The sequence below is a fragment of the Eriocheir sinensis genome, chromosome 47 (genome assembly GCF_024679095.1).
Source record: "Eriocheir sinensis breed Jianghai 21 chromosome 47, ASM2467909v1, whole genome shotgun sequence".
NCBI classification, from domain to species: Eukaryota; Metazoa; Arthropoda; class Malacostraca; order Decapoda; family Varunidae; genus Eriocheir; species Eriocheir sinensis.
The window spans coordinates 6,032,073-6,059,590 of NC_066555.1; the positions used below are offsets into that span (position 1 = coordinate 6,032,073).

Here is a 27,518-nt window from a genome sequence, read left to right on the forward strand (position 1 = left end):
TGTATGTATGTACACCTGTCTGTTTGTCTGTCTGCCTGTCTGTCTGTCTGTCTGTCTGTATGTATGTACGCCTGTCTGTTTGTCTGTCTGTCTGTATGTACGTGTCTGTCTGTCTATATATGTATGTATGTATGTATGTATGTATGTATGTATGTATGTATGTATATTCAACACTATCATCAAACCCACCACACCTTCCCATCCCCACTACGTCACCCGCCCTTCTAACACCACACTCATTACCACCACCACCACCTCCATTAATCTCGCTGTAACCACCCATCACAGGAAACAGGAAAATTACCCCTTCCTCTGCATTCCTCAGTAACGACTCCCCATACCCGGAAAGTGGACCAATATTAAGGCGCCCCCCCTCCCTCCTCCCCTCACCCCTTTCATCGATGGTGCCTCTTCGTCGAAACAGCGCTGGGAATGTGTTTGAGGAGCCACTTCGCCTCTTACGCTGCCATTACTCTTGACGTCACTGCCATTACTGTGAGAGAGAGAGAGAGAGAGAGAGAGAGAGAGAGAGAGAGAGAGAGAGAGAGAGAGAGAGAGAGAGAGAGAGAGAGAGAGAGAGAGAGAGAGAGAGAGAGAGAGAGAGAGAGAGAGAGAAGATGAATTACATATGACAAAAAAGAAAGAGAAGAGTTAGAAAATTCACTATAGAGGAGGTGAAAAGGGAAAGGAGGAGGAAAAGACAGGAAAGGAAGGAAGGAAGGAAGGGAAAGGAAGATAAGGAGAAGAAAGAAAATGAAAGAACGGAAAATATTAACTGGATAGAGAAAGGAAACAGTAGGAAAGAAAGCAAAGTGTGTGTGTGTGTGTGTGTGTGTGTGTGTGTGTGTGTGTGTGTGTGTGTGTGTGTGTGTGTGTGTGTGTGTGCGCGAGAGAGAGAGAGAGAGACAGTGCACTATTTCTGGGTCGACTGGCGTGACCCTGACCAATTTAAGGCGGCAGATCAAGACAACATCTACCAATCACACACCCCGGCCGTACATATACGTCAAGATTGGTAACGTTATTCCCTGCCGGACGGACGCGGGGAATGACTCGTGACTTGTAATTCCTGGGGCGGCGTTTGTCACCTGAGGAATGACACGCCGGAGACAGACCCTACTTTACTTGCAGTCACCCCTAATCAACGTTGCCAGATTGTCTTATTTAGCCTCCTATATTTACCGACTTCCGACCCCAAAACTGTCTCGTGGACCCCAATAAGGAGATTCACTTATACTTATCGTTAACTCCTTGACTGCGGATTTCCTACAAGAAGACATCACCAAGCTACAGGAATGGATCAAAAAGTGGCTGCTACAATTCAGTGAAGAAAAATATAAAGTCATGTACCTTGGGAGGGGAATCCAGCACACCAATACCACATGGGAAACACTCCACTATCCACCACAGAGGCAGAGAAAGACCTGGGAGTTTATGTTACCAGGCTACCAGTGAAAGCCAAATCCGTGCCAATCGCAGCAGACGAGTTAAAATAGTTAATTCCTGATGTTTCTTGGCAATAGTTAGGCGTCAGAAACCGGTAAATACTATGCTCTGAGTACGACAATCTGGCTACGGTGACCCTGATATTTTTTTTTAATGAAGGATGAAGTTAGAAGACGCGGTGAGTTAGTGGTGAAGGTACAGGTGGGGGAGAAGGAAGGACAGTATATAGGAGTGTACAGTTGTGTGGTGTAGGCTCGTTAACTGTTCTGGTATCACCACTAATATAAATAATATAAAAAAAGCATCTCCTTCCCCTTCACTTTTCCAACACATCTTCTTCTTCTCTCCTTCGTTCTCTCTCATCAGGCGCAAGGTCAACACAGAGAACTGACACCACTAGCAATCGTCTCGACCTGGCAAACGTGATCTCCCCTCACACAAAGTCTAAAATGTCGGATTCTCTTATGCACTTCCCATCAACTAAGTGAATGGACACGAACTTCCACTTGAATAATTAAAACGGCTCCCCCTCAACCCCACTCCTCGTGATGAAGATATCTTGTGCAGGAAACAGGAAACATATATCACCCCCCCCACACCCCCCACGACCTCGGCGCATAACACAACACCTCTCCAATACGCAATAGTTATAATGAGAATCTGATACTATGCCCTCCTCAACCCGCTATGCACCGCCCGTCAACAGAGTCCCATCGCGATCACCCTGATGGCTCCCCTGTCACCTGAGCTTCGGGAGAGGAGAGGTTGCATGTCGGGCGGCCTCGGGAGGGGTGACAAGTGCCCGTCGCTGTTGCTGGTGCTTCCCGGGAGTGCTTGGGCGCGTGGGACCTCTGATGGGGCTCTCCGGGGAATGAGTTTGCGTAATAAGCGATGGCGTTCTTGTTACCCTGTGTGTATCGGGGTGGGGGTGGGGGGGGGTATGTGTTTGTTAGTTTGTGTTAGTAAGTAAGTACGTAAGCATGCTAGTTAGTTAGTTAGTTAGTTAGTTAGTTAGTTAGTGTGTGTGTGTGTATGTGTGTGTGTGTGTGTGTAAGCGAGGCGTATACTGCGTGTGGCTACATCGTTCGAGCTGTCTTGGGATCATTTTGGACTCTCCCTTTCATTCCACATCCCACGGTTTGTCTTTCACTGGTCATGCCGCGGGATTAGCTCGTCGGTTTTAGATCTTTATCCATTCTAAACATTCACCTGTTCATTAACTTGTCCTTTTTTTTTTCGTTTTCTTTACCCATTCTTTTATTGAGCTGTTCATTTATTTGTCTTTTTCTAAGGGTTTGCATCGTGTACATATTATCATTTATTATATCCACGTTTTTTTAAGTCATTTCAGGCCTCCTTCCTAACCCCCTGTCCTTCCAGCCTTCTCATTTGGCACTAAAACCCTAAAAAAATGCCATATAGTTGCCGTTTCTTACATCAATGTTTCTTTTAAATCGTTCCAGGCTTCCTTCCTCGTCCCCAGCCCCTCACGCCTTCTCATTTGGCTTTAAGACCCTAAAAAATTCCTTACTCAGCGATAGAATGTTCATTTTCCACTCTGAGCCGCCCTAACAACGCCCTTCCATCACGGGTAAGACGCAATTATCTATTTCAGGGCAGGCCGCGGGATGGGGCGGGCCAGGAATAACCGCGTGGCCAAACAGAGATTTTCCGAGCTCTTATTCTTTTGTTTTACACGATCGGGGTTGGGATGTCGTGCCGCCCGCTACTAGTGGGGAACGTGGGTCGATCTGCGTTTAGGTTTAATTAGCACGGAGGCGTCTGGACTTCCTACACTGGGCGAATCGAATGGTCACCTTCCCGTAGCTCCCTGGCAAGCAAACTTTTTTATTACAAGAAAGGAGGCAGCTCAAGGAAAAAGAAAGTTTGGTTTAGTCGGCGCAACATCTGTGGTCATATGCCGGAGAGAGACAGAAGGGGAAGGAATTATAGAAGGGAACAGACCCCAGGAGACGGGACACAACCCACGATTAATACCTGGTCCCCATTCACTGCTGGGTGGACAGGGGTGTAGGGTATCGGAAAAGCCGCCCAAATTTTTCCACTCCGTCCGGGAATCGAATTGTGAGCCGAGTGTGCTAACCACTGCACCACAAAGCCCCATGCAACTCAAGGAAACAACGACAAAAAGAGGAAACAAGAAAGCCCTCTGGCGTTGCTCTTACTGGCAGCGTGTAGTGAAGGTTCCAAAACAGAGAGGCCGTGCAGAATAATTTGGAGAAGCGTATTGATGTTCCCCTCCGGCAAACACAGGTTGAAAGCGAAAAGTTTGCGTTTTAAGGCCGGTGTGTGAGTTTACATTCACGTTGCTTTATGATCATTCACGCTTGGCAAAACTTATGAACTACTGAAGTGCTGTCGTGTTGTGCTTTTTCTTCCACTTTGTTCGCAAGAGCCACCTTCATGTAGTTTTATTTATTATTACATCAGATATTGTTAAGAATGTTTCCTTGACCTTTAAATCATTTTAGTGTGTCTGTCTGCGGCATACAATGAGAGGAAAGATCGTGTTCTTCAGAATCAATCAGAGTTTCCGTGATTAATTCAGATATTTTCTTTATTTATGTTAAAGAAAGGCACAGTCGTAAAACTTTTCATGAACAGTCATAAAGAAAAAAGTGACGGTTTCTGAAGGTTATACGGATATGAAAGTAATAAGACTTCACGGAAACACTCATGGCATTGCTTTTCTTGATAGTTTTGGCGTCATCTGTCATCCACCAATCCCGAGTACTTTTCAACACTTGGTAGAGGGGGTATTACACTGGGCAAATTCTCCGTGGATCTTCAGTCAAACCACGATTTCCGCTGGCGTGGTTCTCATATTTCCGTGGTTTTCTGACGTGTCCACGATCTTCCAAAGCTACGGTAGATTTCACCGAAGGACGACGGTATTACTCACCATCATCATCAGCAGCAATAACAAGAAACAAATGAGAACCACGCCAGCGGAAATCGTGGTTTGACTGAAGATCCACGGAAAATTTGCCCGGTGTAATAACCCCTTTAGTTTACAGCGACTGTCATGGAAAAGTCAGCGAGCGGAAGGACGTTTGAAAATCTACGTATTTAGATCACAGTTTTAAAAAGCTATAGAAAGTTAGGAACCTAAAACAAAAGATTAAGAGCCTGATAACTTTGAGCAGTCATTCACTATCAAGGAAAATGTTGTGAGCGAACATAAAAAAAAAAAATAGTGTAAGTATATGGATTGTTTGCCAGCTTATTGTTAGCATTTGCGTGTTGCATTGCAGGGAGGGGTCGGGGCTGCGGGGCCTGCACAACGAGAAGGGAAAGTACACGTTCACCTCACCTTCGCGGGGCGGGGAAGATGATGAGGTTGAAATACAGAGTGCCTCACCTTCCCTGGGTGGTACTCGGGTCATTGTGCGAGGACCGGAATGCTAGTTAAACGAAATACAGCTATGGGATTTTGTACAACTAAGGGCCGACAAACGTTCCCAGACTGCTGAGGTTGAATGTACTTTCCCCGCGCAGCATTCAGGCCCCGCAGCCCCGCCCCCCGCCCCGCAGTGAAACACGCAAACGAGGGGGTGCAACACGACAGACGGCTGAGTATTTCCGGCAGTTATGCGTCACCGATGGCTACGTTTTGAGGCGGGACAGTACTGTTTCACGCACGACTGAGATACTTTGGACACGTGAAAAGGAGAGATGATGATGAACCAGTGAAGAAGGCAATGATGGCGGGGGTTAGAGGAAGAAGGAGTATCGGAAGACATAGAATAAGATGGCGAGATGTGATAAAGTGTGACGTGAATATACTAGGAGTGCAAGATGATACAATGGATAGAAGCAGGTGGCGAAAGACAACTCGAGCGGCCGACCCTGCAACACAGTGAAATTAAGGTCGTATGAAGTAGAAGAAGAAGTAATGTTTCACGCGGCGGGTGTACAAACCAATACGACACAGGATCATTCTTACCTATGGGCCGCGTAACAGTACATAATGACCCGTGTTCTCAGACGCTTTTGGCTCCAACATTTCCAAAGTCCGCAAAGGTTCTCATGAGAGGTGTTTCACGGTCATGGTGCAGGAGCCTTATCAAACTATCACTAGGCTCATAAAACAACCCATGGAAATACTCACAAGCTTTACGAAGGCCTTACCAAATGTGGATGTATAAGCCTCGAACTGTTTGAGATGTGGGCCAATATGTTCTAAGATTTATCAAAACCCAAAAAATAACTACACCTGGGCACTAAAAAGTGTAACATTCGTCGATTCTCGATGATACGGTTCAGTTCTGATCACTCCACTATAGAATGGATATCAAGATGTTAGAATCTGTACAAACGAGGATGACAAAAATCATTCAAGGGGTGAGAAATTTGCCTTATGAGGATAGACTGAAGCATTTAAATCCACACTCTCTAGAACTGCGAAGGTTACGAAGAGACTTAATCGAGGTTTATAAATGGATGAAGGGCTTTAATAAAGGGGATGTTAATAGGGTTTTGGTTGTAAAAGAGCCAGGCAGGGCACGTAGCAATGGTTTTAAGTTAGATAAATTCAGATTCAACAAAGACACAGGCAAGAATTGGTTCACTAATAGAGTGGAGGATGAATGGAACAAGCTTGGAAGTCATGTCGTGGTGCCAATACCATAAATACATTCAAGAAGAGGTTGGATAAATTCATGGATAGTGAGGTTAGATAGGGTTAGGCTTACAGGATCTGCCTTGTACAGACCAACCGGCCTCTTGCAAACTCCTTACGTTCTTATTATTTCAGGGTCTCACTCAGTCTCCTGTTGCCCTGGAAACATTACGTGACGCGGCTGGACGCTGAGCACCCATTCCACCGCACGAGAAAGGAGAGCTTGCAAATTTGGTTCTGTGTACCCAGTAATCCCGAGGCTCGCCGTCCTTGGTGTGAAGTGCTCACTCACGGCACGCGGGCAGCCAACAAACAGGCGCCTCTAATCTACCCTAACGCGCTGCCCCTCAGACCCGAGCCGGTGTTTACAGCTAATGAGATCACGTGTTCTCACGGACACTTTCTTTTTCTACTTCTTGGCTCAACCCTCTTATGCTGTTACCCCCCCCACCCCCCCCCCCTCCTGCTCCTTCTACAACTAGTGTTTATCCTCCTCCTTCTCCATATCCTCTTATTATTATTCTTCTCCCTCCTCCTCCTCCTTCTCCTTCTCCTCCTCCTCCTCCTTCTCCTTCTCCTCCTCCTCCTCCTTCTCCTTCTCCTCCTCCTCCTTCTCCATATCCTCTTCTTATTATTCTTCTCCCTCCTCCTCCTCCTTCTCCTTCTCCTCCTCCTCCTCCTTCTCCTTCTCCTCCTCCTCCTTCTCCATATCCTCTTCTTCTTATTCTTCTCCCTCCTCCTCCTCCTTCTCCTTCTCCTCCTCCTCCTCCTCCTCCTTCTCCTCCTCCTCCTTCTCCTTCTCCTCCTCCTCCTCCTCCTTCTCCTTCTCCTTCTCCTCCTCCTCCTCCTTCTCCTTCTCCTCCTCCTTCTCCTTCTCCTTCTCCTCCTTCTCCTTCTCCTCCTCCTTCTCCTCCTCCTCCTTCTCCATATCCTCTTCTTCTTATTCTTCTCCCTCCTCCTCCTCCTCCTCCTCCTCCTCCTCCTCCTCCTCCTGTAGCCAGAACCATCGCCACCTTCATTATCACCACCATTATTTCACAAAAGCGAAAACAACAGCCGTCTCCTTTGTTGTCAAAAGAAAAAAACATCAATAATAACAACAACTACTACTAGTGGGGAGGCGGTGGTTGAGTGGTTAGCGTGCCGGCGTGGTGTCATGAGACATACCAGTATCGTGAAACATCCCATCCTGAATACATACATGAATTTCGACACGGTACCGAGTCTTTTGTCGACTGCTTGGCGGATCTGTCCCACCCAAGTTTATTTATATTATTATAAAACCAAATGATGACGCATGTATTTATATAACTAGGATATCAACAATCACTCTTCTTCTTCTTGTGACCTGTTCCGCTTTGCATCGCTTTTTAGATCCTCCTTGCTACTCTTTTACACTTAGATGCTTCACTTAGTTACTCTGTGATAGTAAAGATTGGGTTCCGCGATGCGAAGTTCAGGATGGGATGTCTTACGATACGGGATGGTAGATGACACCACACCGGCGCTGCGTCCGAGAGGATGCTGGTTCGGGTCCCGCTCACCGCCACAAGCTGGGATTTTTCAGTCACCGTCGAGTGGCCTAAGACTACCCGTATGCTGCCCTGAAGACCACCTATCAACCGGTATTCTAGATTATCTCTCTAAATTGAGGATCAAGCATGAGCTCCGTGGGCAGCATGAGCCAAGCAAGATGGCACCACTATAAACATTTGCCTGTGCCACACCAAGAAAGCCTGCCGGCGCCATAGGCCAAAAACGTGAAGAAAAGTACTACTACTGCTGCCACCCCTCGTTCTTTCTCTCCCCTTCATCCACCTGTCATTTTTCTAATTCCTCTCCCCATAAAACTGTTGCAAGTAATACTACAGTTCCTCCTCTTCCTCCACCGTCACCCCCTTCTCCTCCTCCTCCTCCATGTTACTCCCTTCTCTTCCTACTCTTGCTCCTCCTCCTGCTCCTGCTCCTCCTCCCTACTCAGCAGCAGCACCTTCATGACTTACGAGGCCCGGCGGCAAGGTCTGGGCGGCAGGCATGACACGCAACAAGCACCGCCCCATCAGCCCTGACCCTCACCTCCTTCCCTGGCTCGTTCCCTCCTTGCCCAGCTGACCCTGACACTCTTCCCGCCACCCGCCGCCTCACGCCTCACGCAGCCGGCTAACCTAGATGGAAGCTTCTCTCTCTCTTTTCTCTCTTACTCTCTCTCTTATCACCTGCGTTGTGTCACCTTTTTGAGCGATGGTTGTTATCAGTCGTCTGTCGCCTCTCATGGTTATCTAAATTGTGTCTCTGTGTTATCTTTCGCTATTTGATTCGTCGCGTTCTGCCCTGTTAAAAAATCCCTCGCCACTGGAAGATACTGAGATTTTGTTTTTTCCCTCATTATGGCTTTTTTTTTTTACAACTCATTCTTCGTTCGTGTGTGTGTGTGTGTGTGTGTGTGTGTGTGTGTGTGTGTGTGTGTGTGTGTGTGTGTGTGTGTGTGTGTGTGTGTGTGTCACTTTCCTGTTCTTCTCCTCTACTTTCCTTCTCTCCGTGTACCCAGTTCGTTGCATTCCTGAGACCTTCGTTAGTCTTCGCTACTCTTAACTTTGTGAGACACTTTTATGTTTACCGGAAGGAACTTTTACTTTTTATGCGTATACAACCCCGGCATTGCGTTATTATTGTTCTCTTTACATCTTTCTCTACCTATTTCTTCTCTCTATCTCTTCCTCTATCTTTTTATCTATCTAATATGTCCGTCCATCTATCTATCTATCTATCCTTGTGAGACACTTTTATGTTTACCGGAAGGAACTTTTACTTTTTATGCGTATACAACCCCGGCATTGCGTTATTACTGCTCTCTTTCCTTCTTTCTCTACCTATTTCTTCTCTCTCTCTATCTCTTAATCTATCTATCTATTTAATATGTCCGTCCACCCACCTATCTATCAATCTCTTTCACACGCACACACACACCAATCATCTAAACCCTTCAACATTCACCTTTTCCCCCCTCGCTGCTCTACTCGCTACAGCCCTCGTCCAATCCCTAAAGTTCTTCAATACTCCCACCGCCCTCGAGGCCAGCACACCCAACCCGTCTCACTTAGCGCACGCCATCACGCCTCCTGACACTCCCCGTCCCTCGCCCACGCCTCCAGCCCAACACTCTCCCCCTCCCTCCCCGAACCTTCATCACACAGGAATGGCAGTGACGTAAAGGGCGTGACTAAAGCATAAGTGACCCCTTCCACCTAACTCCTGGTGTGAGGGGAACGTGGGGCTCGCTATGTTACCTGTCTCGTCACTCTAGTTAGCTCGGACTCACGCTAACTAACCGGATCAATGCAGGGGCGTGAGGTGAGGCGAGGCGTGGGGTGTGCTGGTAGGGAAGAGGGGCTTATGGACTAGGTGTAAACTCATAATTATTACCTTGAGGGCCCGAACGGTAAACTAGAACAGGATACGGGAGTGCTGTGTCGGTATGAAAGCGTTGGGGTGAGGTATTGCATGCGTGGGTGAAAGTGTGTTGGCAGGAGGGGTTTACCGGCCACCAGGTGCATATTCTTAATTGCAGTAAAGGGCCGAAAGGTTAATGAGAAGAGTGAATGGAATATGTGATCCTAGTGACGTAATCGAAGTCCTGAGGTGAGGTATAGAGTGCGTGGGTTGAAAGTGTGTTGGCAGGAGGGGTTTACCGGCCACCAGGTGCATATTCTTAATTACAGTGAAGGGCCGAAAGGTAAATGAGAATACGAAAATGGAATATGTGATCCTTGTGACGTCATGAAGTCCTGGGGTGATGTATAGAGTGCGTGGGTGGTGTGTTAGAGAGGGCAACGGTTTACCGGCCACCAGGTGCATATTCTTAATTACAGTGAAGGGCCGAAAGGTAAATGAGAATACGAAAATGGAATATGGAAAATGTGTTGTTATGAAAGTGCTGGGGTGATGTATAGAGTGCGTGGGTGGTGTGTTAGCGAGGGCAACGGTTTACTAGTCACCAGGTGTGTGTGAGGGTGCGTGAAGGGCGAAAAAGGTAAGTAAGAATACACAATTGGAAAACAGCAAGCTAGTGTTGTTATCGAAGTCCTGAGGTGATGTATAGAGTGCGTGGGTGAAAGTATGTTAGCGAGGACAACGGTTTACTAGTCACCAGGTGTGTTTGTGGGTGCGTGAAGGGCCAACAGGTGAGTAAGGAATAGGAAACAGGAAGCTAGTGTTGTTATCGAAGTCCTGAGGTGATGTATAGAGTGCGGGGGTGAAGGAGTGTTAGAGGGGACGGTTTACTAGTCACCAGGTGTGTGTGAGGGTGCGTGAAGGGCCAACAGGTGAGTAAAGAATAGGAAACAGGAAGCTAGTGTTGTTATCGAGGTCCTGAGGTGATGTATAGAGTGCGGGGGTGAAGGTGTGTTAGAGGGGACGGTTTACAGGTGCATTCTCTTAACCCTTTGACTGCGGATTTCCTACAAGAAGACATCACCAAGCTACAGGAATGGAACAAAAAGTGGCTGCTACAATTTAATGAAGAAAAATGTAAAGTCCTGCACCAGTACCACATGGGGAACACTCCACTATCCACCAAAGAGGCAGAGAAAGACCTGGGAGTATATGTTATCAGGCTACTAGTGAAAGCCAAATCTGTGCCAATCGCAGCGGACGAAATGTAAAAAAGAAAACGAGACTGGAAAATGGGAAGCGTGTTGTTATCGAGGCCTTGGGTGAACTATGGTAGGTGTGAGTGTAGTTGTCTGCCGTGTACCTGTTGTTATATATACGGAGAGAATGTTGTGTTGGTGTGAGTGTTAGTGTTTTTTTTTTGTTCCAACGGTTTCAAGTTCACGCGTGGAAATGTAATATTCGTATCCCATTACGTAGAGTTTTTCTGACATGGTCGCTGACGTGGCCATTTGCATTTTTCTCAAGTGTAAGACGCTGAGTGGGATTACATTACACGCAGGGGCTTAAGGGTACACACACACACACACACACACACAAGGTCCCTCCCTCACACCCTTATATAAATAGTAGTCTTAGGAACTTTCTCTCCACCTTACAGTTGCTATTTTCTCTTTGCTTCTGAATGTCACCCCTTCGCGCAATAAACACACACACACACACACACACACACACACACACACACACACACACACACACACACACACACACACACACACACACACCTGACTCGATGGACGTCAGGTGTCAGCCGTATTAACTCCCTAATGAATTTTTTTTTTATCAGTGAGCCGCGATGTCATGTCGTAACCATAAGCAAAGCAGGTGTGATCGGCCCCTATCCTCCCCCTCTTCCCCCTCCTCCTCTTCCTCCTCCTCCTCTTTGACTGTGTGGGTGTTGGTTGAGTACTGCGGCGTGGAGGAGGAGGAGGAGGAGGAGGAGGAGGAGGAGGAAAAGGGCGAGATACAGGAGACGCCGAGAGTTACAATGTCGATAAGTAGAAGATGATTAACGTGTTTCTTATGGATAACCGACTATGGTCCACACACACACACACACACACACACACACACACACACACACACACACACACTCTTACCTCCCCCCCACACGACCCCTCCTCGCCTCCCTCCTACTGTGGGCTGCGGTGGGGTGGGGGGGAGGTGGGGGGAATGAATGGTCTTAGGCATCGCGCACCGCAGAGGAAAAGCCGCAAGCTCCTGTATTAAAAAAGGGGGGGCGAGGGAAAACGCAAGTCCCCCCTCCCCTCCCCGCCTCCCCCCGCTCCTGAAGGTAGTCGATGCAAGCGGACCTACGCAGATTATCAAAGAAGGTGATTAAGACAACGCAGAGACCCCCCCCCCCCCGGCATCCTTTACCCCCCCTAACCCCCTTGTTTCCTGCCCCTCCCTCCCTCTCCTTTGCGTCTTCCCGCCCTTCTTCTTCCTACCTCCCGCCAAGCAATCCTCCTCCCTCCTCCTCCTCCTTTTCCTTCTTATACTCATTTTCTTCCTGGGTCTAAATCTTCCCTTCGCGTCAGTGTTTCTTCTTCCTATTCCCTCCTCCTCCTCCTCCTCCTCCTCCTCACTCCCTTCTTATAGTCATTTTCTTCCTCTGGCGTGTTCATCCTCCCCTCGCTTCTTCCTTTTCTCTTTTTATTTCTTCCCTCCTCCTCCTCCTCCTCCTTCTCCTTCTCTTCCTCCTTCTCTCTACTCACGTCCTAAAATCTCTTCTTCCTGCGTCCTCTCCAACCTCCTTCTTCGTTTCCTGCCTTTTATCTGCATTCTTCTTCCCCTCCTCCTCCTCCTCCTCCTCTATTTTCCTTCATCCGCATTTTCATTCCTACTTTTCCTTCGTCTTTTTGCCTCTGCCAGCCTCCCTCTCCCCTGCCTCACCCCCTGCTTCCTTCCTCTATCTTTCCTTTTTCTGCTTTTCCTTCCTATCTCTACCTTTTCCCGCCTCTCTCTCTCTCTTGGTCTCTCTTTCTATCTCTCTCTTCCTGCTTCCCCTTCCTCTCCCTCCTCTCTATCAGCCTCCCTCTCTCCCCTACCTCCTCCTCTGCTCCCTTTCTTCCCTTCCTGCTTTCCCTTCCTCCCCCTCCCCCTGCATCATCCCTTTTCTCCCATCTACCTTTTTTCCTTCCTGCTCTCTCTTTCCCCCCCTCCCTTTCCCCCCACCTGCCAGCCTCCCTCCCCCCTGCCTCGCTTCTCGTGCCCTGCCTCCCGAGCGGGCGACCGTTTAACCAAATTACTCGTTTAATCTTCAAACGAGCGAACGGCTGCGTCGTTAATCATGCTCATCTTTGATTACGGCGAGTTAGGGCGAGGGAAATTACCGCGAGTTTGTGGTGGTGGTTTTGGTGGTGGTGGTGTAGGTGGTGGTGGTATTGGACTGGAGGTAGTGGTGGTGGTGGTGGTAGTGGTGATGGTGGAGGTAGTGGGAGAAGCGGTAGGTGGGTGAATTTGATGGTGGTGAAGGAGATGATGGTTATATGGGTGATGGTGATGGTGGTGGTGATGGGGTAGGGTGTCATGATGCGTATGGTGGTGGTAATGGAGAAGGGAAGGGAGGGGTGTTATAGGAGGGTGTTGGTGATGATGGGATGGGTGACAGTAGAGTGGGTGTGGGTGGTGATGGGAGGGGCGTCAGTGGTGTGGGTGGTGTAGATGGTGGTGATGAGGTAGGAAGTCATAGTTGTGTGGTGATGGTGGTGGTGATGATGGGAGGGGGTATGTGGTGGTGTTGGTGGTGACGGGAGGGGGTATGTGGTGGTGGTGGTGTTGGGGGGGCAGTAGTGTGGAGAGACCAGCAAAAAACAACAAAAAACAACAACAAAACAACAAAAAATACTAGTAACGTCATCTCACTGAAAATTATGTTACTGATCCACACCCCAATATCACACAAACCATTTAGCGAAAAAAAAAGTATATTACACATCCACTCGGAAACATCAAACAAAGCCCATGTACCAATTAAGGCAATGAACGACACAGTATTTCCGCCAGAGTTGGGCATACACGCGTCCATCAGCGAGGGGTTTACAGAGGATTCGAACCTGGTCCAGTACATTCTCTCCTGTTTACTGATCCACCATGAGCCATTTTTCCACCACACGGAAGATTTGAACCCTGATCCAGTAGTATTTTTTTTGCCTTAAGGGAGGGAGTTTAAAGGCAAAAAGCAAGGCAAAAAACAATATAAAAGACCGCATTACACATTAATATTAACCATTTCTACTCACACCACAAGCAATGTACAGAAGCAGCATGTAGCGCTCTTTTGTATTTTTGTTTATTTTTGTCCTTGAACTGCTTCCTACAAAACAGGGACACTATTGTTTGTTGATCCGATAATCTAACCTTTAGGCACGGGTATATATTTTTTGTCATCAAGATCGGGTTCCAGAGTCTCACGATTTGACGTCGTTTTGCGAGCTGCGGATCAGAAGGTTTTGATGTCATGAAATCGGTGAGGAGGTTTTGGCCGGGAAATTGGTGGAGTCGTTTGGTGGCGGAGTGTTGGCTGGAGTGTCCTTGAGGCTCCGGCAACCCGAGGCTCACGTGATGTATCGTTTTTGTGTCTGAGCCGCTGATGAACAGGACTTGCCTCCCCTCAGTCAGGCGGAACTTGCGGATGGACGCATATGTTTTTCTTACAGCCTTACGTTTTTTTATTATCAGAGTCAATTAGAGGAAACGTCAGCCACGCACGCGAGGGCCTGACGCGCCTCCCTGTGCCCGCCGCGGATAAGGAACCTTCTCCCGCAGCTCGGTGAAGCACGGCCAGATTACTTTCCTTTCTTCGGCGGATAGAAATGAAGGATTGATTGCGGATTTTTTATGCATCGTCGCGGGAATAACCAACGCGAGGGCCTGACGCGCCTCCCTGTGCCCGCCGCGGATAAGGAACCTTCTCCCGCGGCTCGGTGAAGCGCGGCCAGATTACTTTCCTTTCTTCGGCGGATAGAAATGAAGGATTGATTGCGGATTTTTTATGCATCGTCGCGGGAATAATCAACGCGGCCATTACGCTGTCCCTCACCAGGCTGATCACTTTTTAATGCCCGGGGCTGCTCAGGGTACAAGTTCTTACACGTGGCCATGACGCAGAGATCAGCGTATCGCCCTACGGCCCGACCCGAGGCTCAACGAAATGTTTCAATCGGTGGTCGCGGAAAAATAGGATCCGCTGAACTATTAGGGAGATGTTGCTGCTGCTGCTGATGATGATGTTGCAGCTCCTACTAATGATGGTTGTGGTTCCCTGTCTCCCCTGACCTCAGTTTCTGGCGGATGCGCGGTGACTGGTCTCATGGTTAGTGATCTCAGGGTCAAAGGTCAAAGAAGAGTATACTTATTCAAACAAAAGAGCAGGGCACACCGTTACTATTATGGATGAAAATAAGCTGCAATAAGAAAATAGCTTGGAGGTGATAACAAAATAAACAGATGAAACTGCTGTTGTGGACGTTAAACATTTGGTAAACACAAACTTCGATATACGATTGTAATTCCATTAATTTAGTTTGTGGTTTGTGCGGTAAAGTAGTTTTTGATAGGTAATTATCTCTTCAACTTTATGATACTATTCCTGGCTTATCTTGCGCATTTGTCACTTTCTGCATCGGCTGTTTGTCGTAATTAATAGACCAAAAATGTAATACTGTTAATGTAATTTCAAATCATTGTAGTTCCACGTAATAGTAGAGTAAGTTATTCCAATGAGAGGTAGTCTTTTTGTGTGTTTGTTAGTTTGTTTGTTTATTTATTTATTTTTTTTTTTTTGTGTGTGTGTGTATAGTAACATAAGTCTTAAGTTTGACAGAAGTAACGCAACACTCTCACATACATGGTCCAACTCTAATCATCATGTCCTCTTCAAGTGTCTGAACAAAAAATGACATTTCGAGAATTGGTGTTTACGTTGTCGGGTCCCGCGGATTACCTTTATCTCTCCTTATCGCGCCGCCGCCACTTACCTTGTTCTTGTCGTTGGGGTTACAGCCGAGGTCAGCCAGCCGGTCCACGAAGGCCGGCTTGTTCTCCCGGGCGGCGTACATGAGCGGCGTGTAGCCCGTCGTCTGCAAGGAGGAACAAACACTGTTAGGGACACAACATTAAGTTTTCATCTGATTCAGTTGGAAGTAAAATTCCAGTTAGGTTTCGTCATTATGTATCAATGACTCACTTGCCTTACAATTTGAGGTTATGAAACTCTACGTTAATAGTTATGTAACCTAAAATCAATAATGTAAGTTATTTTGCCTTCCGTATCTTGGTCTATGTCATAAACAAAATATAAATTTGTCCCTATCGAAGAGAGTTTTGCGGAATTCGTAAACTTGACAAAGTACACAGCTGCTGCACCACACGTCAAACTTGCAAAATGAACATATGAAGACAGTAAATCACACCCAATAATAATAAACAAATATCTTATTCGTGCCCGTGACACATCCCAGCCCAAGCCCGAGTGTTTCAACCTTGGAAACTCTACTTGGCTGCTGATACTTGGGACGCGGTGGACGAGTGGGCAGCGTTCGGGCGCGGGGCCTGGAGGATCCGGGTTAAAGTCCCGCCCGCTGCTGCCAGTTAACAATTTATATTCATTGATGAGTGGCTACCTATCAATCCACTCTAGTGAATCTCTCTAAAGATGATCAAATAGAGCTCTGGGGGACAGCATGAGCCAAGCAAGAATGGCGCCACTATAAAACTCTAGCTTGCGTCACTTACGGGCTGGGGCCGACCAACAATCCATTTCAAGAAAGCAAACAGGCAAAAAAGAAAAAAAAAATGTCCATGATGTCACAAATCTTGTCATCTATTGTATTTCCCTTTTCCATCTTAGACGACAACCGTAAATTTCCACCTGGGGCCCACCCTACAAATTTTCATAATGTTCTGTTCAATACATAGTAGTGATCAAACTGACCCTTGCATACCAGAACGTTTAACGGACGAGATCATCATGATGACTCAGTGCACCTGCTCATCGTCACCGCCACGGCCTGCCAACACCTGTCTGGCCGCCGCGCTGCTCGCCACTCTCCGGGAGCACACCTGCCGTGCCCTCACCTGCCCGTAATTAATCACTCACAGCGAGTCTCATCGACGTAATGGCTCGTGTTCTTTGCTGATAATCAATCACCGTCACACAATTGGGGTCATAAACTGAACCCGGGTTTAATTAGAATAATCTCACGAGTTAGTGAATGGCCTCTAATGATGGGGAAATGAGACACAACGGATGCAGGTAAGGATAAGAATAGCAACTGAAGTCAGACGTATTCGTGGTCACAGAAGTGGTGCAATTATGTCTTCTTGATAATCGTCTGGCATTTAAATTTTGTTTTCCCATTGATGACCGACAAGCTAGATTTATGGCTGAGTTTTTCCATTATACAGCAAGGGAGGCAGCTTAAGGGAGAAAACGACAGCAACAACAACAACAACAGCAAAAAAAAAAAGCCCATTAGACGCTGTAAAAAAAAAAAAAAAAAAAAAAAACACTTGTATAAAAAGAAAATTGTCTGATGTTGTTAAAGTAGTTGTTTTTACTCAGTCTATTCATGTTTGTTTGTTTGCTGTGTGTTTTAAGATATCTATTACCCAACCTCTCTGTCCTCCCATTCCTATAATCTTCTAAACTCATTTCTTTCTCCTTCTCTCTCATCGCTTTCACTTTCATATTCTTCCTCGGTGTCTCAGGTGTTTAGGGGATGCTGAAAAGGCAACTTATAGGGTCGCATTATGCCATTTCGCCGCCCAAGAACACATATTTGACAAGGCTTTCGTATGAGTGGTGGGCATATCCAGGGGTAGTTTTATGACTGCAGTGGTAGTGTGACCCTTCCTCTGTACCGTGAACCTGAAGAAACACTCATTAGAACACGACTGACCCCCTCTTTGACCTTTAGAAATAGGTGATGTGAGGAGCAAAAGTGTCTTGAAATACCAACCATAGTGTCGGCAATCCTCTCCCTCTCTACCTAACTCGCCTTATATAGTAATAAAAATAACATAATACCTAGAACGCGCAGGTGAGTTAAGGAGAAACAGTCGACGCATGCCGTGATTCATCCCTGATTCACCGCCTCCTTCCTTCCTCCCCCCCCCCCCTCCCTCTTTCCTACCTTACTAATTAGTTTGAAGGTGTAAGCAGAGTGGAGGTTTAAACGGTTTACTCTCCTTTCGGTTCATTCACGACGCGAGCCTAATTTTGTGCGTTGGCAAGCTATTGGAAGGAAGATTAAGTGTTGCTGAGTTGAGTAATAAGACACACACACACACACACACACACACACACACACACACACACACACACACGTACACCTACACTCACACATACACTCTCTCCCTTCCTATCTCTCTCTCTCTCTCTCTCTCTCTCTCTCTCTCTCTCTCTCTCTCTCTCTCTCTCTCTCTCTCTCTCTCTCTCTCTCTCTCTCTCTCTCTCTCTCTCTCTCTCTCTCTCTCTCTCTCTCTCTCATTCTCTATCTATCTACTTCACACTCCCTTTGTATCTATCTCTGTCTGTATATAACTTCTTATTACACACAGTATCTCTTTTTCCATCTCTATCCATCCAACTATCACTACCACACTACCTGCCTATCTATCTATCCATTAATCCATCTATCCATCTATCTATCTATCCACCTACTTATCACACACAGTCTTTCCCTCTCCATTTAACTTTCTCCTCCCCTCCCCGTGCCGGCCCTTCATTCATCGTCGCAGCGGTCAGGAATCAGGTCCCGTGCACCCCTGGGAGAGGCGCCGTGACGCAGGGCTGCAGGGAGTGTCGGCCCCTCCTCGTGCCGCGTGATGGCCAGCGTTTAAGGCCTGATGGAGACGCACGCTGCCGACCCTCGGAGCGCCCCTCGGAGTCTGGGAGAGGCGCTTGGGGTGGGCTAATACTGAAGGGTTGAGTCAGGCCGGGGTATAATTACTTGCCTGACTCACTCATTCACTCACCCGGTCTCCTGTTCTTTTCTTCTTTTCTTTTTCTTCCCGCGTGGTTGGCTGCTGTCTTTTCTTAGTGCTTTTGTCTTTTTCTTGCTTTCTCTCTTTATCTGTCTATATGTCTCTGTCTATCTGTCTGTCTGTCTCTTTTTTCTTTCTTTTGTTTTTTTTATGTTCAGCCTGTAGCACTTGAGGTCTTTCTTGATGGGTCCAGCTGGTCAGTCTCATCCCGTTCGTGGTGCAGGCAAGTGTTTATAGTGGCGCCATCTTGCTTGACTCATACTGCCCTGGAACTCATATTTGCTCCTCCATAGAGAGTTTCGCTAGAGTCCAGGCTGATAGGTAGTCTTCAGGACAGTATGTAGGTAGTTTTGAGCCACCCGTCTCTGTCTGTCTGTTTGTCTGTATTTCTGTCTGTCTGTCTGTTTGTCTGTATTTCTGTCTGTCTGTCTGTTTGTCTGTATCTCTCTCTCTCTCTCTCTCTCTCTCTCTCTCTCTCTCTCTCTCTCTCTCTCTCTCTCTCTCTCTCTCTCTCTCTCTCTCTCTCTCTCTCTCTCAAATAAAAACGTTCATCTTTTTATTTCCGGTTTCATTACGCGCAAACTTTTTCTCCTCACGTTTGTTCTATTCTCGGAGTCTGGGATCGAGCTTTGTTCCTCTCCCTTCCCTTTCCTCGCTAACCTCGTTTATCATCGCTTTTTTCCCTCGCGCTGACAGAATCTTTTTTTCCTTTTACGAATATAATCTCGTATCCTGTCTCTCCGTTTTTTTTCCCCTTCATCTAGATTAATTTTTTCTTTGGGGCTCAAGGCAAAGTTTTGATTTCCTTAATACGATCAGAGTCCGAAATAATGATCCCTTTCCTTCTTTTCTTTCAGGCTGTTTCTTTCTTGCGGTTAATCTCTATCGGTATTTTCCTTTTCTTTAACTTCGCTCACTCCTATTCCTTTGATAATCTTCTTTCCCCTGATCCTTCCCTCTACAATAGTCTACCTCTCTTCATCTTTTCTATGTTCTTCTCCCTCTTTTGTATATTCGCTTCTCTTCTCTTTCGAATCTATATCCTCTTTCCTCTGATTCTTCTCTATATTTTCTTTTACTTTAACTTCGCTCACTCCTACTCTTTTGATAATCTTCTTTCCCCTGATACTTTCCTTCACAATAGTTTACCTCTCTTCATCTTTTCTATCTTCTTCTGCCTCTTTTGTATATTCGCTTCTCTTTCTCTTCTCTTTCATCTGATTCTTCTCTTTATCTTAGTTTGCTTGCTCCTCTTCGCTTTATAATCTCCATCTTCCTTCTTATCGTTTCTTTCTTATCTTTTTAATAGTTCACCTCTAAATTTTTTCATCTTCCGTTCTTCTTTTGTTCGCTCTTCTTCACTTCATAATCAGCATCTTCTTTTTTGTGGTCTTATCTTTTAATTAGTTCACCTCTATTATTTTTTTTATCTTCCGTTCTTCTTTTGTTCGCTCTTCTTCGTTTTATAATCTGCATCTTCTTTCCTGTGATTCTTCTTTGTCTTAGGTCAGTTTTGTTTATCTTTTCCATCTCCTCCCTTTGCCCTTTCAATCTTCGCTTCATATCTCTTGTTTATTTTCCCTTCCGGCGTCATTAATCATCGGAAGCTTCTGTCCATTTATCTCTCTCTCATCATACCCTATTTTCGTCCTCGTCCGTCTAACTCATCATAGTAACTCTTCCCTCTCCTCTTATTATCTGCTTCTTCTTTCGTTTTGGGTATTCCTCGTTTTCTTACTTCATTTTCGTCGTCTACTTTCTTCTTCCTTTGCTTCCCCTCCTCTATAATTTGTGTCCATCCTTTCTGTCTCCTCTCTTTTGCTCCCCCTTTCACACCCCTCCTTACCTCTCTCCTCTCTTACCTATCCCGTTTCCTCTCCCTTCTCCTCCCCTGCCTCTCCTTTCCTTCTCTCCCGGCTATCCCTTCCTCCTCTCCCCCTCTCCTCCCCTCTTACCTTCCCTGTCTCCTCTCCCTTCTCTCCTGCTTCTCCTTCTTCTCTTCGTCTTCTCCCTCCTCCTCCCTTGCCTCTCCTTTCCTTCTCTCCCGGCTATCCCTTCCTTCTCTCCCTTTCCCTCCTCTCCTTGCCGTCCATAATCTGTGCTCGCTTCCCGTCGCCTGTCTCCGCGTCATGACTCTCCTCGTGGTCACGCTAGCCCCGGAACCTTCCCCCGATGCGTCGTAGATTCTCTTCTTGCGCTTGGATCCCTTTCTCCCCGCCGCCCCTTGTTTATGGGCTCGAGTAAGCAGAAGGTTTACGACTCTTTAATAGCGGGGACGCACGGAGCTCGGTAAAGACGCCCTTGATATGTGTGCAGCCTCTTGTTTGGAGGTAAATGCATGTGTTATTACTACTGGGGAAGAGACGCCGGTGCCCTTTCATTAGAAGCATAACAAAACTTTTACCCGCTTGATGTCCGAGGCGAGGAACAGCAGTGTCTCATGAGCATTCAGTAAAATCACGAGGAAGGTCTCTCCGTCTGGGCCATCCGTGTGGACTGTATAATCGTGTGTCTTGGAGCGGCGGCGAGATGGAGGAGGAGGCGAGGAGGAGGAGGAGGCTCAGGCGGCGTGTTTCCTCTATAGTATTAGATGTCAGGGTCAATCCACGCGACACCCGAGTCTTGCCGCACCACGCCCATCTCCGACCCTCCACCAGCGTTACAAAATTATCGTACTCAGCCACTCAGCACGTCGTATTTTTCGGTTTTCGATTCACAGCTTTCGGAAACAAACACCAACAAGTAACGCTTTTAACGATAACTTTAACTAGAATCGCGTTATCTGTGTGCCTACGAAAGTTTTGGGCCCTGGAACTGATGAATGCGATGTTTTGAGTACGATAATATGGCAACGCTGCCCTCCACCCGTCTCCTCCAGGCTCTCACCGAAGCGTCACAGTGTTGGCAGCCTGGCATGTTACCAAGACACGCCTCTCGCCCCGACAAGTCTCAGCGTCTGCCCCATACCGCTTGTGACTAGTTCGGTGCGTTAGTTAACCAATATTCGTGTTACTTGGAAGTCAGACTGTAGTAAAGAAAGTTATCATGAAGTTGTTTCGGTTCTAGCCCTTTGTTACTAAGAGATATCAGCTGTTACCACCTCAGAAATCAACGGCAACTTCTGAACTGTTTTTCGCCTTCACTGAGTTCAACATACTTTGCTTCCACTTACTTTTCTCTCGGGCATATTGGTGTTACTACAAGAGTATATGTATATGGATAGTTTGAATGCAGCCTTAATCAGCAAGTGGTTCACAGAATGCTCAAAGGGAACTAGGTCTGTCAAACTAATATTATAGGAACTAATTTTATACAGGAAGAGCTTCTAATACGATCGTTAACTTTTGCTGACACAGGAAAAGTAAAACAGTTACCCTTATTTTCTTAGATTGGATAGTTTGAATGCAGTCTTAATCACCAAGAGTTTGTCAGAGAATGCTCATAGGGAACTAGGTCTGTCAAACTGATTTAATACGAACTAATCTTATACAGGGAGAGCTTCTAATACGATCGTTAACTTTTGCTGACACAGGAAAAGTAATAATTACCCTTATTTTTTTAGAATGGATATTTGTTCATAGAATGCTCATAGGGAACTAGGTCTGTCAAACTGATATTATACGAACTAATCTTATACAGGGAGATCTTCTAATACGATCGTTAACTTTTGCTGACACAGGAAAAGTAAAACAGTTACCCTTATTTTTTTAGATTGGATAGTTTGAATGCAGTCTTAATCACCAAGAGTGGGTCATAGAATGCTCATAGGGAACTAGGTCTGTCAAACTGATATTATAGGAACTAATCTTATACAGGAAGAGCTTCTAATACGATCGTTAACTTTTGCTGACACAGGGAAAGTAACAATTACCCTTATTTTTTTAGAATGGATATTTGTTCATAGAATGGTCATAGGGAACTAGGTCTGTCAAACTGATATTATAGGAACTAATCTTATACAGGGAGAGCTTCTAATAATCTAATACGATCGTTAACCTTTGCTGACACAGGAAAAGTAACAATTACCCTTATTTTTTAGAATGCTAAGGACAGTCAGATATCGTTATAGTGTACTCTGGAAATACAGAAACTTCTTTATTTCATGCACTCTTTCTCTTGACACGCCATCAGTAACAATTAGCCAATTTTAGAATGCCAGGGACACACTGATTTCGTAATAGGATACTCTGAAAATAGACCAACTTCTTTATTTCATTCTCTCTCTCTCTCTCTCTCTCTCTCTCTCTTGTAACCCAGCACCATCGAACATTGACTCTTTCCTACCCGAGCACTGTCCACACCCAACTTCGCAAGTACCAAAACTGTAGAGAAGCAGGAAAATGACGGACTTACTCGCTAGTTATGAAGGGGAGCGAGGTCACCTGAGCCCTAAGAAGCGACACATCCATTAGTCCCGTTAACTGCGTTCCCGGCAAGGCACTAAAGCGAGTATAGCCGGGACAGGTAGAGCCTTCAAGACCTTCACTTAGCTGACTCAGGTGAGGAAGGTGAAGGTGATGTCATGAGAGCCATACTATGCAACAAAGGGAGAGTGTTTACCTTGATTAGAAGACTGATGAGAGAGAGAGAGAGAGAGAGAGAGAGAGAGAGAGAGAGAGAGAGAGAGAGAGAGAGAGAGAGAGAGAGAGAGAGAGAGAGAGAGAGAGAGAGAGAGAGAGAGAGAGAGAGAATGTGTTTGTGTGTGTGTGTGTGTGTGTGTGTGTGTGTGTGTGTGTGTGTGTGTGTGTGTGTGTGTGTGTGTGTGTGTGTGTGCAAAAAAATAAAAAAAAGATTAAGCGTACTAGGTGAATGAGGGAAGGTTTTTATTTCGATCACTTTTTTTTATGGTCACAGAGTCCGCGTTTACCTGAACAAACAAACAAACAAACAACAGCTTCCGGAAGAGTATCAGTACGCTATTTTTGCTCCTTTGAACACTGTAAACAAGACTCCTCACACCCAGCCTTGTGCTCCTGTTATGCAAGGCCGGCAAAGCAGCATGTGGATCGCCTCGGTTTCTCTTGTACGGGAATGTTTATTGCATCTGTGGCCCCCTTGTGAACATTGTATTAAAACATCTTTCATTCCTTGTTTTTCCCCTGACCTACCTATCCATCGGTGTAGTCGGCATCCCATCGGTGTTCAGCGGCCCCATCCCCGTGTAAGGCCGTGGTATGTTGGTATCGTGTATATATAGAGACGTGTGGAATGTTTGGTGGAATTGCTGCCCAGTTTGGTGTCACAATTCTAAGGCGAGGTCAGGCTGCTTGGAGTTGACATGCGTACAGATCTCATGTCTCTAATATAATGTGTGAAATGCATGAGACCCCTGGATGCCCTCTTATTATTTTTTTTACAAGAAAGGAGACAGCTCAAGGGCACAAAAAAGGAAACAATAATAATAAAAGCCCGCTACTCGCTGCTCCTAAATAAAAAGAATCAAAAGAGGTGGCCGAAAGAGAGGTCAATTTCGGGAGGAGAGGTGTCCTGATACCCTAACTTCAAACAGCTTGACCTCGCCTCAACACTGACGCCGAACTGAGCAGCAACTACATGATACATTCCACATATCTCTATACACATGATACATACATGCTACATCCCCGCGGCCCCTGAGTCACCGCCTGGCAGCAACACGTCTGGCGCGGGGCCTTCACGGCTCTTTATCTCGCCTTTCCTAAACACTCTCTCCTGTTGCTTCCTAATTCCTCACTCTTCTTCCGGGAGTATGAGTAATTTTCCGGGTAACTTGTCGGCAACAGTTATATTTAGACATAATTGGAAAGATAACTCCATCGTTAGCGTTACACAGACACACGTATGCTAGAAGCTGTTGCATGGCGGAATACTTAGAAAGATAGCACCTCATTTAGCAGAAAACACACGCACATATAATAGAAGCTGTTTGAAGCGGCTCTTTTTCTTTCGCATTACTGTAGTTTCGGCTGAAATTTTGTTCTTCTGCCATTTTTCTTGATGAGGAAGTGTGTTTGTTAAATTTAGTGGCATAGTAAATTTTCTAAGTTGAAACACGTACGAAAAAGAGTCTCGCTTCCCTTAAATAAGAAAAATATTCACGAGATCTGGTTTTGTGATGGTGATAAATAAAAGAAGCAACAACAACAACAACAACAACAACAACAACAACAAGCCCATCCGCGGTAATAATAACTCTACGGCGACGCAGTGCCCACTTTCACATTACACTCCCTTTTTCAACATCGCATCCCTCCCCATCCCCATCCTACTTTGCAGCGTGGTGGCGGCGGGCGGGCGGGAGGGAGAAGCGGCGTACGGGAGGGTGGGGCGGTGGGCGGGAAGGAGAGAGCGAGAGGAGGGGAGGGATAGCGGGCGGATGTTTGCGGCAGAAAACACCTCAAGTTAAGCCAAGTTTCCCCGGCGGTAACTTCTGTGCTTCCAAATAGAGCCTGCGTTCTTGTTAGAGTGTGTGGCCTGCGGAGCGGTAACACACACACACACACACACACACACACACACACATACACACACTCAAAAGGTCCGCCAATTATTAATGCCCTCCTAATCGCGTACCGTCGCTGCCACACATCTCCGTTCCATCCCTCTGCCCCGTTACTGGCGGCCCCGATGTCTGGATTTTGTAATAGGAAATGGGCTAAAGGAATTCGACACAGAAGTTTTGTGATAATAATGTAATAGTGATGATAATATAATATAATAATGATAATAGTAATAAAAAATAATAGTAATGGTAATAGTAATAGTGATAAACAATTACATTATTTAATATTTATAAGATACATGAAGAAGAAGAAGATTAGGAAGAAGAAGAAAAAGAAAAGAAGAAGAAGAAGAAGAAGAAGAAAGAAAGAAAAGAAAAAGAAGAAAATAATAACAAAAAGAAAAACAACAAGAAAAAAACGAAAATAGGAAACAGAAAGGGCAAGACGAAGGCGGCGTTGATGATGATGATGATGATGACGGTGGAGGAGAACAAGGGCCGTAATGAGACAATGACATGCCTAATGATACGGGGCGTGGATGAGGGATGGCTTCGGGGGGCCTCAGAGCGGACTTGGGGTCGTATTTTAAAACATTTCGTCGCCCAAGTTCACATATTTGACATGGCTTTCGTAGGAGCTGTAGGCCTTTCCAGGGGTAGTTTTATGACCCTGGTGGTAGTTTGACCCTTCTTCTGTACCATGAACCTTGAAAAACACGCATGAAAACCCGATTGACCCCCTCTTTGACCTTTAGAAATAGTTGATGTGAGAAGTGATGGTGTCTGAAAATACGGCTCTTACACTGCCCGGTGAGGGATGGCAAGGGGATTCACGTGAACTCGCTCCGCTGCAAACAGGATAAAAAAAGAATAGAAATGATCGCTAAAATGTCCAAAAACCTAAAAGAGACCATGGCAAATTTTAAATGTTATCTCGTTGACGTTCACTAGAGACGGTGCTTAATAGAACGACATTCCTTAGACCTCAATTTCGCTCCCACGTTTAATCAGTCTCACTTTACCCAGGAATTTCTGTCTACGAGTCTCCTATCTTTCTTATCTCTCCGTATCAATAACTTTTCATGTGTTAATATCTCCTGTCGTGTTCATTTTCTTTTGCCTTTTCGATGAGGTTAATAGTTCGTATCAGCGTTATGAGAATTACTTAACCCCTTGACTGCGAATTTCCTACAAGAAGAGTACACCAAGCTACAAGAATGGAACAAAAAGTGGCTGCTACAATTCAATGAAGAAAAATGTAAAGTCATGCACCTTGGGAGGGGATATCCAGCACACCAATACCACATGGGAAACACGCCACTATCCACCACAGAGGCAGAGAAAGACCTGGGAGTATATGTTACCAGGCTACCAGTGAAGGCGAAATCCGTGCCAATCGCAGCGGACGGGTTAATAGTCTCTTGAAATTTATGTTTTATGAATTTAGATTGTCCCCGGCGGCACCCCAAGCTCTCACTCTGTCACTCACTCTTCCCATTACTTCATTCACGCCGTCATTCATCATCCAGAGTGACACAATCTCGCTCACTGTCGCGGGTCGTCATCCCTTAACGAATATGTGCTTTGTCATTGCCGCGCCCCTCCATCCCCTTGAAGCCTCGTATCATGTCACCACGGATACAAATTAAACTTACTCATTTTCTCTGCGGTAAGTTTTTTTTAATCCCAGGATGTGTTTTCTTGTCATTATTCTCTTCTCCGCCTCTCTTCCGGCCACCTCTTTGGATTCTTATTAGGAGCAGCGAGTAGCGGGCTTTTTTTTATTATTGTTTCCTTTTTTGTGTGTGTGCCCTTGAGCTGTCTCCTTTGTTGTAAAAAAAAAAAGATTCTAAGTGCTCTATATCCGTCCTCTAATGGCAGCACCAGAACTGAATAGCGTAACTGATCGCTGGTTATTAACGCCTTTTGATTTAAATGTTCATACTCTGTTGGTTCTGCTCCCGGCGAATTTGCTATACCGGAACGAAGTCGGAGCTTACTTGCAATATTATCCAATGTGTAATTGATCCAAATAGTCTGTTCAGTTTCCCCATTAACTAAAGCCTCATTGTTTGACTTAATTAACTGACTTAGCCTGTCGATAAACCTGCTCAAAACAGTCTATTTTTTTTTTTACAGCAAAGGAGACAGCTCAAGGGCACAAAAAAAGGAAACAATAAAAAAAAGCCCGCTACTCGCTGTTCCTGTAAAGAATCCGAAGAGGTGGCCGAAAGAGCAGTTAATTACGTGAGAAGAGGTGTCCTGATACCTTATTATATCGTAGTCATCATCAACAAGGCAAGGTAAGGTAAGGATATGTAAGGTAAAGGTTAGGAAAGGTAAGGTAAAACAATGTATTAACCCGTCCGCTGCGATTGGCACGGATTTGGCTTTCACTGGTAGCCTGGTAACTTATAATCCCAGGTCTTTCTCTGCCTCTGTGGTGGATAGTGGAGTGTTTCCCATGTGGTATTGGTGTGCTGGATATCCCCTCCCAATGTGCATGAC

At 46.0% G+C, this 27,518-nt stretch overlaps 1 protein-coding gene across 2 annotated transcripts in view; it reads right to left on the reverse strand.

Annotated features, from left to right (window-relative positions):
- Window positions 1-27,518, reverse strand: part of LOC126981302 (serine/threonine-protein phosphatase 6 regulatory ankyrin repeat subunit C-like) — a 120,228-nt gene that overhangs the window by 46,187 nt on the left and 46,523 nt on the right. For both annotated transcript variants that reach the window (XM_050832232.1, XM_050832231.1), the window contains exon 2: window positions 15,520-15,621. In XM_050832232.1, coding sequence (XP_050688189.1) covers window positions 15,520-15,621 — 102 coding nt within the window. The remainder of the gene's footprint in view (window positions 1-15,519; window positions 15,622-27,518) is intronic.